A 15800-nucleotide genomic window follows, 5' to 3' on the forward strand; every position below is an offset into this window, starting at 1 on the left:
TTCCATTAATATTATTCACATCACCTGCAAGACAATATTCCTGAATAAGTCGAGGATACGAACAGCTAAATGCTATCTATAGCCAAGCACAAGGCTCGACGGCTGCATGTCCTACACGTGTGTAGTAGCTGTTTTTCAGTAAGAGCCAGGTCATCCTTCCTCGACATCCTATTGCAAAGGCCACACAAGACGCACTCGAGATTTGAGCCAGAGGTCATCTCGTGAAACCTGTCACTGAAGGTCACGCAGTCTTGACAAAATTTAGTTCCAACACAACAACTTCTCTGTCACGGGAAAACCTAAGCTAACAGCCAGGAAGAGATCGCGGATCTATATTTACTCTAAAGTAAAAAAAAAAAAAAAAAAAAAAAAAAAAAAAAAAAATGAAGGTCATCTTAAAAGAAAGAAAAAAAAAAAACCTAAAACAATATATATACCGGAGGAACAAGCCAAATGTCGATGCAAAAATCTGTACTCAACCGAGTTGGCAGACCTCTTATGGTCACGTGAAGACCCATGCTGACATATGGGAGTTTTGTTGGCAAATAGAAGCCTCTTAATACGGAATGCGTGTGGTGATAGTTTGGCACATGGTTTATTTAGAATGCAAATAACTATTATACAGTTTCTGCATTCCTGCTTGTTTTATAAGGTGACAACTCGATCAGTTCAACGACCCATTTCATACGACATCTTTACTGGTTTCACCTGTTTTAAAATAAATAAGTAAAAATAACGTAGAAACTAACTTTGACTATGCACCTACAGCAACTAAAGAGTTATGTAGCCTGATAACCCATCCAAACTATTAATGGTTACGAGAAATATCCAAAGACTAGAATAAAACTACGTTGGAGAGTTTCCGCATACTTTAGAAACCGCTCTGAAGCATCTCTTCTTCTCTTCAACATGAATATTATGTTTCCCCACAGAGGAACGAGAGATAATGCTATACGCACATGATAGAAAACGAGATGTCTCTAAACTCCATGTGAATCAAATCTTCCAACTGTATAATTGCCTGCTTGAGATTTGAGGACACGAATAAACTGCGAAAGACGTACACAAACTAAAACGTCTTTCGTTTCTCTGAGAGAGAGAGAGAGAGAAAAGGAGCAGAGAAAGAGAAGAGAGAGAGGAGAGAGAGAGAGAGGGAGAGAGAGAGAGTAGAGAGAGGAGAGAGAGAGAGAGAGAGAGAGAGAGAGAGAGAGAGAGAGAGACTGCAGAATGGTTCTACACATTCCTCCAAGTCTATACCCACCCTACGTTGGGGGTGAGGGCGGGGGGGGGGGGAGAGAGAGAGAGAGAGAGAGAGAGAGAGAGAGAGACTTGGTTGAAACCTTCCCATTAGTGGATTCAGTCATTACTTGAACTTGTCATTGAAATCAAAGAGGTTTTATTCGACTTTTGAACTGAATCCACCGCATCAGATCGACCTAGAACTGCAACCTGAGTTGGGAGAGCTGAAATAAAGATTTATATACAATTTGGTTTACCTGACAAGATATCTCAAGTATACCGAGTCTTAAAGCGAGTTTCAGGGACCTTGTCTAGATCATGCTACCTTAAACTATATGTTTTTTCCATCTGTCTATCCGCCTGTGGTGTTTGCGCGTGGTAACACTGTGTCCCGGGCTTTAAATAATATCCTATTTCGAATATTAACGGTGTAATTCGTATACAGTAAATCATTAAGACACTTTTCAGTTGCAAATGCACACCCAGATATCATTTTATTTACCTAAAACTTACACATAGCGTAACTATTGAAAGCCCGTGACGCAGTGTTATCATGCGCAACCACCATAGGCGGATGGACAGATGGAAAGGAAAGAAAGAAAGAAAGAAAAAAATTTATTTTATAGATCAACTCAAGGCCCTGCCGCTACCAAGGCAAGTGTGCAACCGCTAACTCCACAGCCTGACGGGAGAGGACAACAAAACCATCCCAACAGGAAGGAGAATTCGGCGTACAATAATGAACTATGTTCGATGGAAAAGGAAGTGGCAGGTGAATATGAGAAATCACACTTTTAATTATCATACATTTAAGTTTAATCCTCTCTTTTTAATATAAAAATTGACTTTGCTAAAGGAGAAATGACATCTTAACAGTAGTATAAGAGGAATAAAAAAAATTAAATAAAATAAAAAAATTAATAAAATAAAATACCACCATTATCGGCCTATCGAAGCCATCCATTGACCGTGGTGATATAAAGTTGCTACTTTGACACAATGCCTTAATAAATCTCGACACTATGGGAAGAGATCCAAATTCTATTCATTGCCTTCAGTTTAAATAACATATAAAACATAAGTGATCTACACTATTATCTATTATTAAACTTAAATCGTCCTAGATACGTGCACTTAATGAGCAACCTTTCGTAATTTGCTTACATATAGCCGTACACCAATCGTATATATATATATATATATATATATATATATATATATATATAATATATATTATGTTAGACGGCTAACAGTATCGACATTAAGCAAATATGCTTATATCTCATTCTACTAATTGATTTCTTTCATCTTTTATCATTGGAGAGCATGACTTCGCCAGTACTTTAAACCTGCAACTAACGATTCTAGAAGACTAAAAACCCCAAAGGTATGATATCGCGATACTTAACAGATCAATATAAATATATATTAAATATGAAACGTCGAGGTCCAAATCCGAAGGTTCTTGTGGTTATTTTGAACGCAATGGTATATTGCGCGAAACAAGGCGAGATGTAGTTTATTCGAACGTTGATTTGGAATATAATACGAAGAGGTAGACAGCCCTAGACTTGACACCTCTCTAAAAGATAGATCAACGGTCTTTTTGGCATCGAACATGAAGCGAGATTCTATGCAGTGCATATTGGAAGTAACACTACCGCAACATGAGTGTCATTCGTATAGTCACAGCGCTCAACCATCACAAAATAGTAGCTCTAAGTGGACTCCTATGAGAGGAAGAGAAAACCCAGCGTAATCTGCGAGTGTACTACACCAATCGAGAAGACCTTGCAACTAAAAGGAGTAACAAAAGAATTAATAACGCTAATTGCAGGGTCAATAAACCCAGCACACTGTGATTCGAGATGATTTAGTCAAGCAGAGACAAAAAACACAACTGATGCAGCGACTGAACCCATAAGAAACTGAGGACTTATTGATATGGTTACTATTAAAAGTATAAGTATTACCAATCAACACGAACATAGTGCATATAAGCAATTTTGTATCTTAATAAGTGCGCTTCCAAAAGAAAATTAATCTACAAGAAAATAGGCAAAGAAAGTCGAGTAAATCAAGATAAATGATAAAGATAAAAGACAATATATATGCATACATAAAAACTTGGAGGAAAAAGAAAGTTAAATGTGACAAAATGGCAGTTATAGATGTTACTGTTAAAGTATTAAGTCACATTGTTAGACAAGCCGATGATATACGATGTTCTGAAGAAATAAAAATGCGCAGCTTTTTGCGCATATGTTCATAAACACTGGTACTGATGATGATAAGCGACAATACCAGGCCACTGCTCCCCTAGGTTTGTTTACGATAACAGAGAATCTAGTGGGGGTTTGTGAGCCCTTAAAGGACAAACCTCCGTCAATGGTGGTGGTTCAGCCTCATCCTCTAAGGAAAACAGCAATCAATGTCAGGTCTACCGATTTACTAAAGAATGCTACCACGGTAGACGTTAGCTGTACAGCCTATGAATTACTGCTACATGTAAGGAAGACTGAAGAGAGCAGAAAAATTACAAATATGTAATGGTGCGAAAGTTGCTCCAGATGTATCTCATCATAACTGGCCGAAAAACAAGTTAAAATATAATTAGAAGAGGAAGGTGTGAAAATATAGTTGCAATGCAACTAATTAAGCAAGTGTTGTATATAATGTCACGAATTTTAAGTGCACATATAATATGAAAGAAAGAGAGAGAGAGAGAGAGAGAGAGAGAGAGAGAGAGAAGAGAGAGAGAGAGAGTATGGTCTTGTCCAGAAGCCGGCTTGAAAGGCAGGTAACTAAACCCAACAAGGTATATATTTACAGCTACTCAAGGTAAGCGTATTGCTTTACAAACCTTCTTGGGCTCGCTTTGGAAAACTAGCCTTGACACTACATTGCTTAGATATTAAATATAGACTTGGCTTGTCATCTCTTTAAATGGGCACGATTTCTATCAGGTTCCGATTAGACTCATACAGCTATCGAAATACCGGTATTGGTAGGGGGAAAAATAACCCTCTTACACACACACTGTATATATCATATATATATATATATATATATATATATATATATATATTAAACTGCTTCCCGCAATGACTTTTCGGCAACTGAAGACATTCTTCACTTCAAATGACTAAAATTATCTTAAACCTAGACCTAAAATAAACAACGAGCATTTTACTTTCCCAGTGAACGCATAGTGAAATACCAGAGGATATACTAAAAGCTCAGCCTAAATAAATCACTCGTGCTTTGATAGTTTTACCCAAGGCCTTGGTTTTACCAACGACTTCCACCAATATAGGCCTAGTACCGTACGTCTTCAAGAGTGAGAATATCGAGCATTTGAGTGTGAGAATGGGACAATCTGAAACGCCCGACCATCCCTTCCCAACTGGAGTACGTAAGATATACAATAGAACGGGGGTAGAGGAATACGTTAAGATGGGTGGGGGGGTGTACACCGTCCATGGCTTCTAGAATGTGCACAGCGTCTGCTGCTGCAGCAGCAGTGGCAGCGGCGGCAAGCTGAACCAAGGAAGGAGCCAAAGCGCTCCCCCGTCTCTCTCTCTCTCTCTCTCTGGGCCCCTGGCTGCCTCTCGGCTTCAGTCAGCTGAGAGCAGTGATAGTGACAAGAGGCAGCGACGCTACATACCGGCTTCCGTAATTCTTTCTTCCGAAACTTACGCCAAACAGCCTTTATTATGTTACGCAGCTGGTAAGAATTGTGCCGGAATCCTTGGCGTATGTCGGGAATGAATTCGATTCCCCTAAAAGTGCGTATATGTGGCTCAACAAGAGTGGTTATTTTACCGTAACGGAACAGTGACCAGACTGGCGTTTTGTTCTGAGAGCGGTCGCGCTCTCTCCCAGCACAACCGCCACCATCACCAGTCCTGGACTTAAAGAGAGCATGCTCTCTCTCTCTCTCTCTCTCTCTCTCTCTCTCTCTCTCTCTCTCTCTACAATTTCCCTTACAATAACAAGCAAATGAAACAACCTTGAAATGACGGACACACAACAAACAAAACAATAATTTCTCATTCCAATTATATGAGGGGGGGGGGGGGTGTATGTGGAAAGCACGTAACGAAAGCAAGAGCTGTACAGGCCTGTTACTTAACTGTAATCGCCTGAAAGCACTGAGGGGGGAGGAAGCGATAGGGTTACTGCTGGCAGTGTACTTACATAACCGGCTTAACGGAGCTGAAGCAAAACAAAGGTAGACATTGTTTACCCTAAATATGATATATTTGTTTATAAAACGAATGTGCAGTACAAACATTACCATAGCTGAATCAATTTTAAATTTCTAATTACTGGTTTCAAGACTTAGTTGGCCGATAAGTTTTATTAAAATCATTTACTACAAGTAAAGTATTTTAAAATATGCAGGGTCTGAATACTAACATATAACCTTGAAAATGGAATGCACGTTATGCTAATTGTATTTAGTTTTGTTTATCCGCTCAAAACTTTTTCCTTAAATACTGAATTTTCTGATAGGCCGACTTCACTGTTAGAAAATAATACGTTCATTATTTTTCTACTAACAATCGAGGATAACTCCCAACAGGCACTTAAGATTTTCGGTAAATTTTGAAAATTTAATTTTTCTTTGTGAATACAGATACATTTTTCTAAAATGCATATATACTTTATTGTTATAAATACACATAAACGGATTATTTAAAACTGACTTGCAAAAATAAGTAGCATTTATACTAATAACAGCCCAACCTGTTATTCCAAATAGATCTTCCTTAAAGGTATCCCTTTCAAAAATTACAGTACTGTAAAGATATGATTATTTTTATATTTAGTTTTTTAAGAATTTAATCTTAAAAATGGTCTTATATACTTAGGTCTACCTGCAAAGTATAAAAAATACCGACATTTGTTACCAATATTTCAAGGTTCCCATTCATAGTAACAGTATTTTTCACTTCATTACTGTAATGCAATTTTCCTGAGTGCAATGACATTTTAAATAGTGGTAATCTACATAACAATAGTAGTAATGTAAATAACAATATAATGAAACTTTAAATATCGAAAGTAATGTTTTAAAAAGTTTTCCCTTCATTTTGCCTATATTAGCCATGTGAGTGTGTGTACTACTGTACTAATAATATTGCCCATGTTCTCTTTCAGCAGTGACAATATTTTATCCCTGATGGATCTCTGAAGGCTCCCTCAGAAAGAAAAGTGTTCTGAAGACAATCCAGTACTTGGAAGATGTATTTGATACAAATAATGTTTTTCTCTTTTCATAAGGTCCCTGCAGCACCAACTGTAACTGATATCAGTGTCTAAACTTATGACCACTTTCAATATCATGATTTACAGAATCAGGTGGAACTGACAAATTTACTGTAATCACTTATTACAGGTTACATGAGTGGTGGTGATGGCAGTGTGGAGGCGATGGTGGTGGTTAAGTTGGACTTTAGCCCTATTGGGGTCAGCAATTGCTGTCGTCCCCGAAAGTGATGGCTTGGGAGAAGGATCTCACACTCAGCATGACTCTGCTGGAGTGTGGAGGTTTGACACTGGGATTTCTTGTCCCAGTGACTGTGAATGTGTCCATCCTCACCATGTAAAGTGTCAAGCCAAGCAAGATGACATCCATCCACCTCATCCACCTCGAGACACGACCACCCTAATTCTTGAGGGATATCAAAACATCCCTTTCCATTTATTGGCTAACCTAAACAAACTTCGTTACCTTCGAATTAAAAACAGTTTGCTCCAAGATCTGAGCGAGCTGCCTCGATTACCACTCCTGGAGCAACTTGAAGTTACACACAGCCACCTGAGTACACTTTCAGGTCAAAAACTTCATACGAACATTCCTATTCTGACTCACCTAGATGTGTCCTACAATCTCATAACTGTGCTCAATAATACAAGTCTCAAGGGACTCAATCACTTACAAGTATTAGATTTAAGAAACAATCCACTTAGCAACGTCCATGCAGACACCTTCCAAGGGCTTGATTCTCTGACCATTTTGGATATGTCATCGTCAAAGCTGTCGAAACTAAACCACCGCTGGTTGGTGGATGCTGCTCGACTACAGCGGCTTTTAGTAAGCAATGCGAGCCTCGATGAGCTACCACTCCTCAAAGGAGAAAACTTAGTATTATTTGATGCCTCTCATAATAACATTCTAAATTTACCAGACCAACTTCTGTCTGGTGTTCCAAAAATTGAAGAATTGTTTCTTCACCACAATCCTCTCCAACACGTTTGTGATCAATCCTTAACAGGAGCGAGACAATTACATTGTTTAGATCTAAGTTACACAAATATCGTTAACCTGGATGAATATGTTTTTGCTAAATTACCCTCATTAAAAGAACTAAACCTCAGCTATAATGAAAATCTTGTGCGGGTAGAACATGGAGCCTTCACTGGTCTCCATAAAATGGTAAGGCTTAACTTGGCCTATACACCTAAATTACATGAAATTGAGGAAGTGGCATTTGATGGACTTCCTGAACTTGTTTCTTTAGACCTTCGAAACTCGGGTCTAACGGTGCTACCACTATCGCTAAGTAAGTTAGCTAACATAACTTCAATATTACTGTCTGGAACAGCACTTCACTGTGATTGTTATAATTACTGGCTTCCGAAATTGCTCACACAATCAGACATATCACTGTGGGATGGTTTGAACCCCTTGGAATGTACTGATGGTCAGTTCCGAAATGTCACCCAGTTAACTGAGCATATCGATACTTTGGAATGTGAAGCACCGGAGGCCATCACCTCCTCTTATGAATGGATTCATGCTAGGGGAGGGCAGAGTGCCTTACTGGAGTGCAATGTGACAGCTAACCCACCCCAATCTGTAATCTGGCTCACTGCCAAACAAGAAGTCTTCCGATACAACAACACTTACAATGAGAAATGGACGAGCTATCATGTACGACAAGTAGAGGAATTGGCAACTTTCAATACAAGATTTGAAGTACTCGCCTCAGGACAGCTACTCATCAGAGAAGTAAGACGTTCTGATGTAGGTCGTTACAAGTGTTTTGCCTTTAACAGTGTGGGCAATACATCTATTGTGACATTCATGGGACTAGAAGATACACCACTTCGCAACCTGTACATCGAGAGCATACTGTTTGGCTTTGCCTGCGCTGCTCTGTTTCTGCTAATCACTCTATTAATTCAATTTATCAACTACCTCATGGACAGGTAAGTTTAAAGACTTTCAGTTACTAATATAAACAATGCAATTTTTGGTGCATTTTAAAAGAAATGATTTAGTCCAAGAGTAATAGCAATATTGCAAAATAATTGTTGCATAAAAATCAAATTAATTTCTATGTCAAAATTGTGGTGTTTTCTCTACTTTGTAATGCTGAATACAAGGTCCACTAAAACACTAAGTTAAAAAATACATTATTCAGACACCTTGGTTAATATAAACAAATTATATCCAAATTACAGGTTAGGCTTGCAGTGTTGCTGCTGCAGAGACCGGCTTTCTCCTAAAGCCCGGCAAATCAGAAAGTTACTGGAAAGTGTTGAATCTTACAAAACTCAGCAACTTGATAGACTGCGTGAGAACTACAATGCCCAGGTAATGATCATTACAAACATATTTTATAAATGGACATTCTAGAGCCATAAACATGCTGCTTCTGTATTTACTGTGAAAAGTATTTACTTTTTATTACAGAATAAAGAAGAGTGATGTAAAAATTTTTTACATGTAATACTGTACTGACAACTGATGTCATCAAAACTTTTTATTTTGGACTTGAAGTAATCAATGTGTTCATGAAAAAGAGAAGCTTAGGTTATGTAGCTCATTTTTCCACATGTATTTGCAGGTGGCAACTATAAAAGACAGCTGCTATCTACAGATGGAACGTATACGTGAAAGCTATAGTGGTCAAGCTAAACATCTAAAAGATTTTAGGGATTACAGCACTCAGGGGCTCACCTCTGTACGAGACCAATATCTTGATCAGGTAAGTTTTATTAGTTTCCAAACACTTGAAACTATAGCACCTGCTGTAAAATTTAGTTTTTCATAAGAGGAATAGATAGTATAAGGTTTCGATAATCACAAGTATACCTACAGTTTCCTAACTTTCTTCTTTTTTATTTCAACAGGTTAACAAAGTACGTGATTACTCTGTGTCACAGATGAACAGAGTCAGAGAAAATTATGTTTTCCAGCGTCACAGGATACGAAAGTTCAGTGCCCAACAGTTACTAAAACTGAGAGAGACCTACAAATACCAGCAGAAGACACTGAATAAGATTCTCGAAAATCTTCCTGATCTCTATCTTCAGAACTGCCGAACAGGAGGTTGTCAAAGGAGTGACTCCATCCTATTTGATGATGCATTACATGGTATAGATGCATATTACAAAGTAGACTTCTTTGACACCCAAAGCCATGCATCCGACTATTACACTCCAGCAAGCACACTGACCCGTTCCTTCCGTGCTTCTAGAGCTAATGATCCAACAAAACATCATTCAAGAACTTCGTCTAACACATCTAGTGACTTTATGGAGGCTCAGACATGGATACAGAGAGAATCTGGGAGCATGGGAGGCAACAGCCCTGCACATCCCAATCCACCACACGTAAGGGGGCACAATCGCAGCATGAGTATGGCCAACCCTGCTTCCTATGTTCAAGAGCCAGTGAGAGTGCATAAGCGGAGCTTGAGTGCTACTCACCCTACTCGCAGGATGGTGCCGGCACCAGAATTGCGTGGAGTGCCTGCCCGAATTACCTTGTGCGAAGAGGTCAGTGATTATGACCTAACAACCCCTCCTACCTCCCCAAATTCTCTTCCTGGAACACCTGTCGCCCAACCCTCAGTGACAAATCCTATTAAAACGCATAAGCAGCAGCAGCAATTGTATGTCGACAGTCAGAATGAGGTGGAAATAAATATTGTTAAGGCTGACGATGAGAAAAGTGCTCATGTCCGACCTTCAACATTATGTAAAAGCATTAGTGATATTGTAGTAGAAAAAGAAGCTAATGTTAGTGATAAGTCTCACAGTGAAGATGAAACTTTGCTATCAACAGTTCCAGAAGACTCGAGTAGTGGTTCAACTTCCTATGAAACTTCCCTTTAAGAAAATGGGATTTGATTACCTACTTCATAATAAATAATGGTGCGCTTATTTGAAGTATTTATCTATTTTTCAACAAATCCCTTGAAAGTATTATTTATGGAAAATGGTCAGATAGCGATAGCATTTTTGTCTAAATACAATACAATACGTGTAATGATGGAATTAATGTTTAAGTGAATATAATTTATGCAACTCATTGGTCAATAGAAATTAAATCTTGAAAGTATTGCATAAGAGATGTAAAGTGATTTAATTCGTGTGCTAATCTGGATTAAAATGGAACATTAAGTTTCTGCAGGATTTGGATACTGGTAACCACTTGTGCCAACATTTAACTGTGATTACAAGACCTGCATTGGCTGACATGGAGTTGTCCAAAGAGAAGCAAAGTTAAGGAAAAGAACCAAAACTTCCCTCCCATGCAGACGTCTAATTTGCCTTTATAAAGAAAAAAAAGTATCATAATCTCATCTTAAATATCATCATTCATATATTTTCAGGTTAGTGCCATATGCAAGAGTACCATTTTTGACCATCACACATGATATTTTTAAGGTTGTTTTGCGAAGTTAAATATATAAATGAAATTCGTCGGTATTTCATTATCCACTAAATACTTTTGATATAAAATCAAGTTTAACAGCATTAGTGTAAATGCACAGAACATGCCATTATGCTTTAAAATATTGATTCAATCTGTGCTGAAGTAACTTCTCATTAGATTTTAAAGAAAAATAACCATTTGCAGAACTGCCTACCATTTTGTTAATGAGAGAAATTGGTATATACACCGGGTCATTTACATTCAAATTTTCCTCTGGATGCTGTAAAGCCTATACGAACTATAATTACTGTACTGAAAACTACAAGCTCCAATGCTTAAGAGGAAATGTGTAAATAACAAAAACATGGTACAATTCAGACGTTTTACCTTGAAACTGTTCTTAGAAATACAAAATAAGTTAATGATGTACCCATAATAAAGAATAAAAGGACTTGGTAATAAAGAACTCCTACTAAATACTTCATTTCTAAAGAATTAATAATAGCCTCAAATGTCTCGCAAATTATTTCTGTAAACAACTTTCAAGTATATACAGCCACCTTCTACTCATTTCTTATACCATTAAACCACCAGTTCAATATTGTGCAACCCTTCCTCCCCTCATCAAACCTCATGATACCTTCCCAACTGCTCATTTATGACTTAGTTTTGAAATTTATGCAAAAGAAAATTATCAGTATATGAAATAATTTCACTATATACATTATTCAAGTTATGAAACTTTTTTTCAACTTAACCTAATCGCTGAGAATGGAAAACACTGGGAAGTACTTACAAGCGTAACACTTTCTGAACTAGATTTGTGACTTAACAGTAAAATCAAATAAGAATTATGTGATCCTAAATTACAGTAGATACTATTATGGTAACTCGTGTAAAGTAATTTTAAGGGTTAATATATTTTGTGGTGGACAGAAGGATGACCAAGTGAATTCAAATGACTGAACTCAATAAGTTCTGAGCAGATATAATTTTCTTTAATATTGGCTATAATGGGACATCAGTACGAGGTATAATGATGATTTTGAAAATTAATACATTATGCATACTTGGCCTCTTGAGAATTGCAGAATACAGAAAACTATTTTTAAATCATTATAATTCTACTTCTGACAATTGAAAATAAACTGATACAGACTTGTCAGTGTTTACACACTAATTCCTATGAAGCTATAACTTTCAAACAGATTATGCACATTATACGATAAAAAAAAGTTTTGTATCTAGACTTTCACAGTACTGAAAATGCTGTCCATTCAAACCACAAAAAGATACTCAACAGCAGCATCCACTGACTTAAGTGGCTGGAACAACGAATCATCAAGCCGCATAGGTTATTGATTAACTTGGAGCCCAAACTCCACTCCTTCAGTGTAGTGTTTTTTTTTTTTACCAGTAATAAAACCAGAACAAAGATATGATCATTTTGAGTCTCACTTTTCTTTTCTTAATCTGTACATTGGGTGTTTGGTAATTTTTTTTACAGTAACCTAAGTACCACAGGTAAAAAGTACAATTATCAAAGAAAAAACTGGCAGAGAATCCTCGATTCAAGAACTGTTACAAATAACTAGTGACCTATTTGCAAATTATTTATACAGAACTCAAGAGACCACAACGTTTTTAGTCATATATTTGCCTCAGAAAAATCTCTGGATTATACCCATACTTCAACATTAATGTAGTCATTTTTATTCTCTTGATTTTTGGCAACATACTTTTATATAATTAGCACAATTGTAAAATACTACTAGAATATTTTTGCTCACCACAGCTTGACCTGTAGCTTTGAAACTGCAACTGATCATGTGAGAACCAGACTTGGAAGTCTTGTCTATATGCAAATGTATTAGGGCACAAAACACTGCCTCATACAGCCTGTGGTGAGGAAGGCAACTTCGAACCCAGTAAGGAAATAATGTAGATTTCAATATTCTCCACAAAACACCAGGAAAATAGACGTGTGTGGATTCACTTTCAAGGAAAGTGAATTCCAAATTGGAATCCATAAGTAGCAGTTGTTTTCTCCTTTCACTTATTAAGAACCCCTTAAAATTCAGTGCTGAACTTCACCTGATTAGTGTTCACTATATTAATATTGTTTTGTATGCATTTAACTATTTTCACTATCCTTATTTCATTTCTCTGCCAGTCAGTGCCTTCCACGGCAAACTGAGATATATGCTACGGTCTTTTGCAGAAGCTTATTACTAGTGAATCCCCGCCCCTTCTGTGCAATACGTTCTATCTTAATCCACCTTGATGCCCAGCTGTGCCCATGTTCTGTTCCAATTTTAACCACGCATGAACAATATCCCTGGGCCACCCATATGAAAATATAAAGGTTCACTTCTATACTAGATCTATATGACTTGCCCATTGAAACTGAAAAATAAATTTAAGTAAAACTTCCAGGGCATTTCTGAAATTGGTCTCCTTCACCCATATTTTTTCAATGAGTGTTTCATTGATTATGAGCCCAGTCAATTCCATTAATATTCTAAGGATACACAGTATCATTCTTGCCTACAAACACACTTCAAGAAATATGAAACCAGTCTATCCTAAGGACATTTTTATTATTTCTCTTCCCTCATCCTCCCTCTCCCCCCCTCGTCTCTCTCTCTCTCTCTCAAAAAAACCAATACCTTTATGAAGGGTGAAAGGATATCACACAGATTTTGATCTGCCATTGTGTAAAATATAGCCTATAAATTAATCTCATTATGTGCAATTGCTTTTTAAAAATATTACAGCACATGATATGAATTTCTGCAATAAGGAATTAATATACTTTTTAACCACATACTGATCACTGCAGCATATGCAAGTAGCAAATTTGAATCTGCTTTTTTTTTTTTTTAAGAGGGCAGTATTAATATATAGCCATAGTGTGCATCACACTTAAACATTGTAATTACTTTACATTGCAACACTTCTTGGCTTCAATATCCTATGAAAATTTTATTGGTAAATATTCACTACATTACAAACAAAGTTTGACCATGGTTCTCCATTTATTTCAATTACTTTTCAATTTGAATTATTGCTCACTGGCTGGGCATCAGTTCTTGAAAAAACGTAATTTATAAATCTAATATGCATCTATGCACAGAACTACTTTAGAGTAAAAATAAATTAATAATTGAATACATGCAAACTTTTCAAAAACTCTTCAAAACAATTTCATCACAAAAATAGTTAAGTTATTTGTAAAATAACTTCTGAATTGAATCTCAAGAATCCAATGTTAATCACCAATATATAACGTGGCTAATCAGAGTTATACATATCTTGGACACTATACTGTTATAAAATACAAATATCTGCTATCTTGTATAACCCGTAAAACTGAAACCCTGTGTTTTGTAAACCCACAAAATATATATTCACTAGTAATAAGGATAAGAACTAACACTGGTATTAGGTCACAGTTCTTATTGAAATAAAGTTTGATAATTACTAGTCATCTACAATGCAACTATGAAAGAGGGCAAAATTCATGCAAATGGTCAATAAGTGCATTTCTCCCTATGTACTTCATTCCCTAAACATTTCTGGAAAAGCTAGCTACATCACAGAAGTAATCTCATCCGGTATCTAATACTGCCCTTGGAGGGAACCTAAAACCCTATCCAGTATTGCCTGGTACTTAAATGGATTCCCTTCCCCGTATTTTTTAAATTAGTATATTAAACATCTTTACTTCATTCTTAGTTACTTCATACTACAAAGGACTAAAATGTCTAATCATGGTTATTTTAACATGATTCAGGATTCCATTTCTAAAGTAGTGTGAATCAAGAGTAATTGCCATGTAACTATCCCTGTGGTATCCATGGATACCACAGGCAGAAAGATCATACTTCTTGCAAGGTACAGATTTTCAAATCTATATTACAAGATTTACTTTAAGCACAAGAAACTTAAGGAATTTCTGAGAATAAGTTTGAAGAAACTGCAACTATAAAATGATCAATTTACAAAAGTCAACAAATCTGAAACAAAGCAAAGTAGTTTTATCATAACTGTGTGTTTGTCTCGTTAATTTGAAGTATTATTTCAGCCCTTAGCTAGTAAACTGTTTTCTGCATTTTACTTTATTCACACCTGGTCTTCCCAGCCATCCATCAAGCTTCTTTAATTTTACTGTGCTCCTATGTTCACCTTTCATTTAAGGACAAATCCCTTGGGCCAGTGCTTGGTGTTACACCTAAACTTTATAAAACCAACCAAACCAACCTTGGGCGAGCTGTATGAGTTTAGAAATGTGAGTCACTAATTTTATGGTAATTTTTAACAATAACTGCATCAACAATGATTAATACACCAGAATATTTTACAGTAATTACAGGTATTTATACTGTAAGTAATCCAATTTAATAATAACATTGAGTCCCATTTGTATATGTACTCTCTTAGTAACTTCGTCCGATGGATGTCATTTTAATGAGAGATTAAAACTGGAGCAAAGTAATGTAACTGCTATATAGTTTATACCACAGAGTTAGAACCCCAAATCTTACAAGATTCACCGATTAGATTGGAAAAGAAGCAATGGGATGGATACTAGTACGATAGAAAGCAATGCAGAGCCATCATTCTTTTCCTTCAATTTCTAACCACTGGAAATCCTTCTTCTCTTAAAATAAAATATACAATTTTGAACACAACTTTACAGACCACAAAATACTCGCAATGCTTTTTCCGTCTTCGTTCTAAAATGTTATGCCATCACTTCAATAATGTATTGTAGAAAAATTTTGCATATTTCTAACTAGTTTAACCATTCTTACAAAATTTATGATGACAGTAGTCCAGAGGCTGCTAATCTATGCTTCCATAAACCACACAAAACATT

General features: G+C 36.6%; 2 protein-coding genes across 4 annotated transcripts in view; one reads left to right on the forward strand and one right to left on the reverse strand.

The window, feature by feature from the left end:
* The window catches only part of LOC135216088 (cytokine-like nuclear factor N-PAC), a 284091-nt gene that overhangs the window by 200086 nt on the left and 68205 nt on the right, over window positions 1-15800 (reverse strand). The window lies entirely within an intron of this gene.
* Window positions 4759-10964, forward strand: LOC135216086 (uncharacterized). Of its 3 annotated transcripts, none has more exons than XM_064251097.1 (5): window positions 4759-4969; window positions 6406-8460; window positions 8716-8848; window positions 9102-9242; window positions 9388-10964. In XM_064251097.1, the coding sequence occupies exons 2-5, from the start codon at window positions 6662-6664 to the stop codon at window positions 10372-10374; spliced, it is 3060 nt and encodes a 1019-aa protein (XP_064107167.1). In that variant the 5' UTR covers window positions 4759-4969; window positions 6406-6661; the 3' UTR covers window positions 10375-10964. The 3 variants fall into 3 exon arrangements, with proteins under 3 accessions (XP_064107167.1, XP_064107166.1, XP_064107168.1); XM_064251096.1 differs by having other exon boundaries at window positions 4760-4969; window positions 6644-8460; XM_064251098.1 differs by lacking the exon at window positions 4759-4969 and adding an exon at window positions 5322-5473 and having other exon boundaries at window positions 6644-8460.

Source organism: Macrobrachium nipponense, chromosome 6 (assembly GCF_015104395.2).
Source record: "Macrobrachium nipponense isolate FS-2020 chromosome 6, ASM1510439v2, whole genome shotgun sequence".
Classification (NCBI taxonomy): domain Eukaryota; kingdom Metazoa; phylum Arthropoda; class Malacostraca; order Decapoda; family Palaemonidae; genus Macrobrachium; species Macrobrachium nipponense.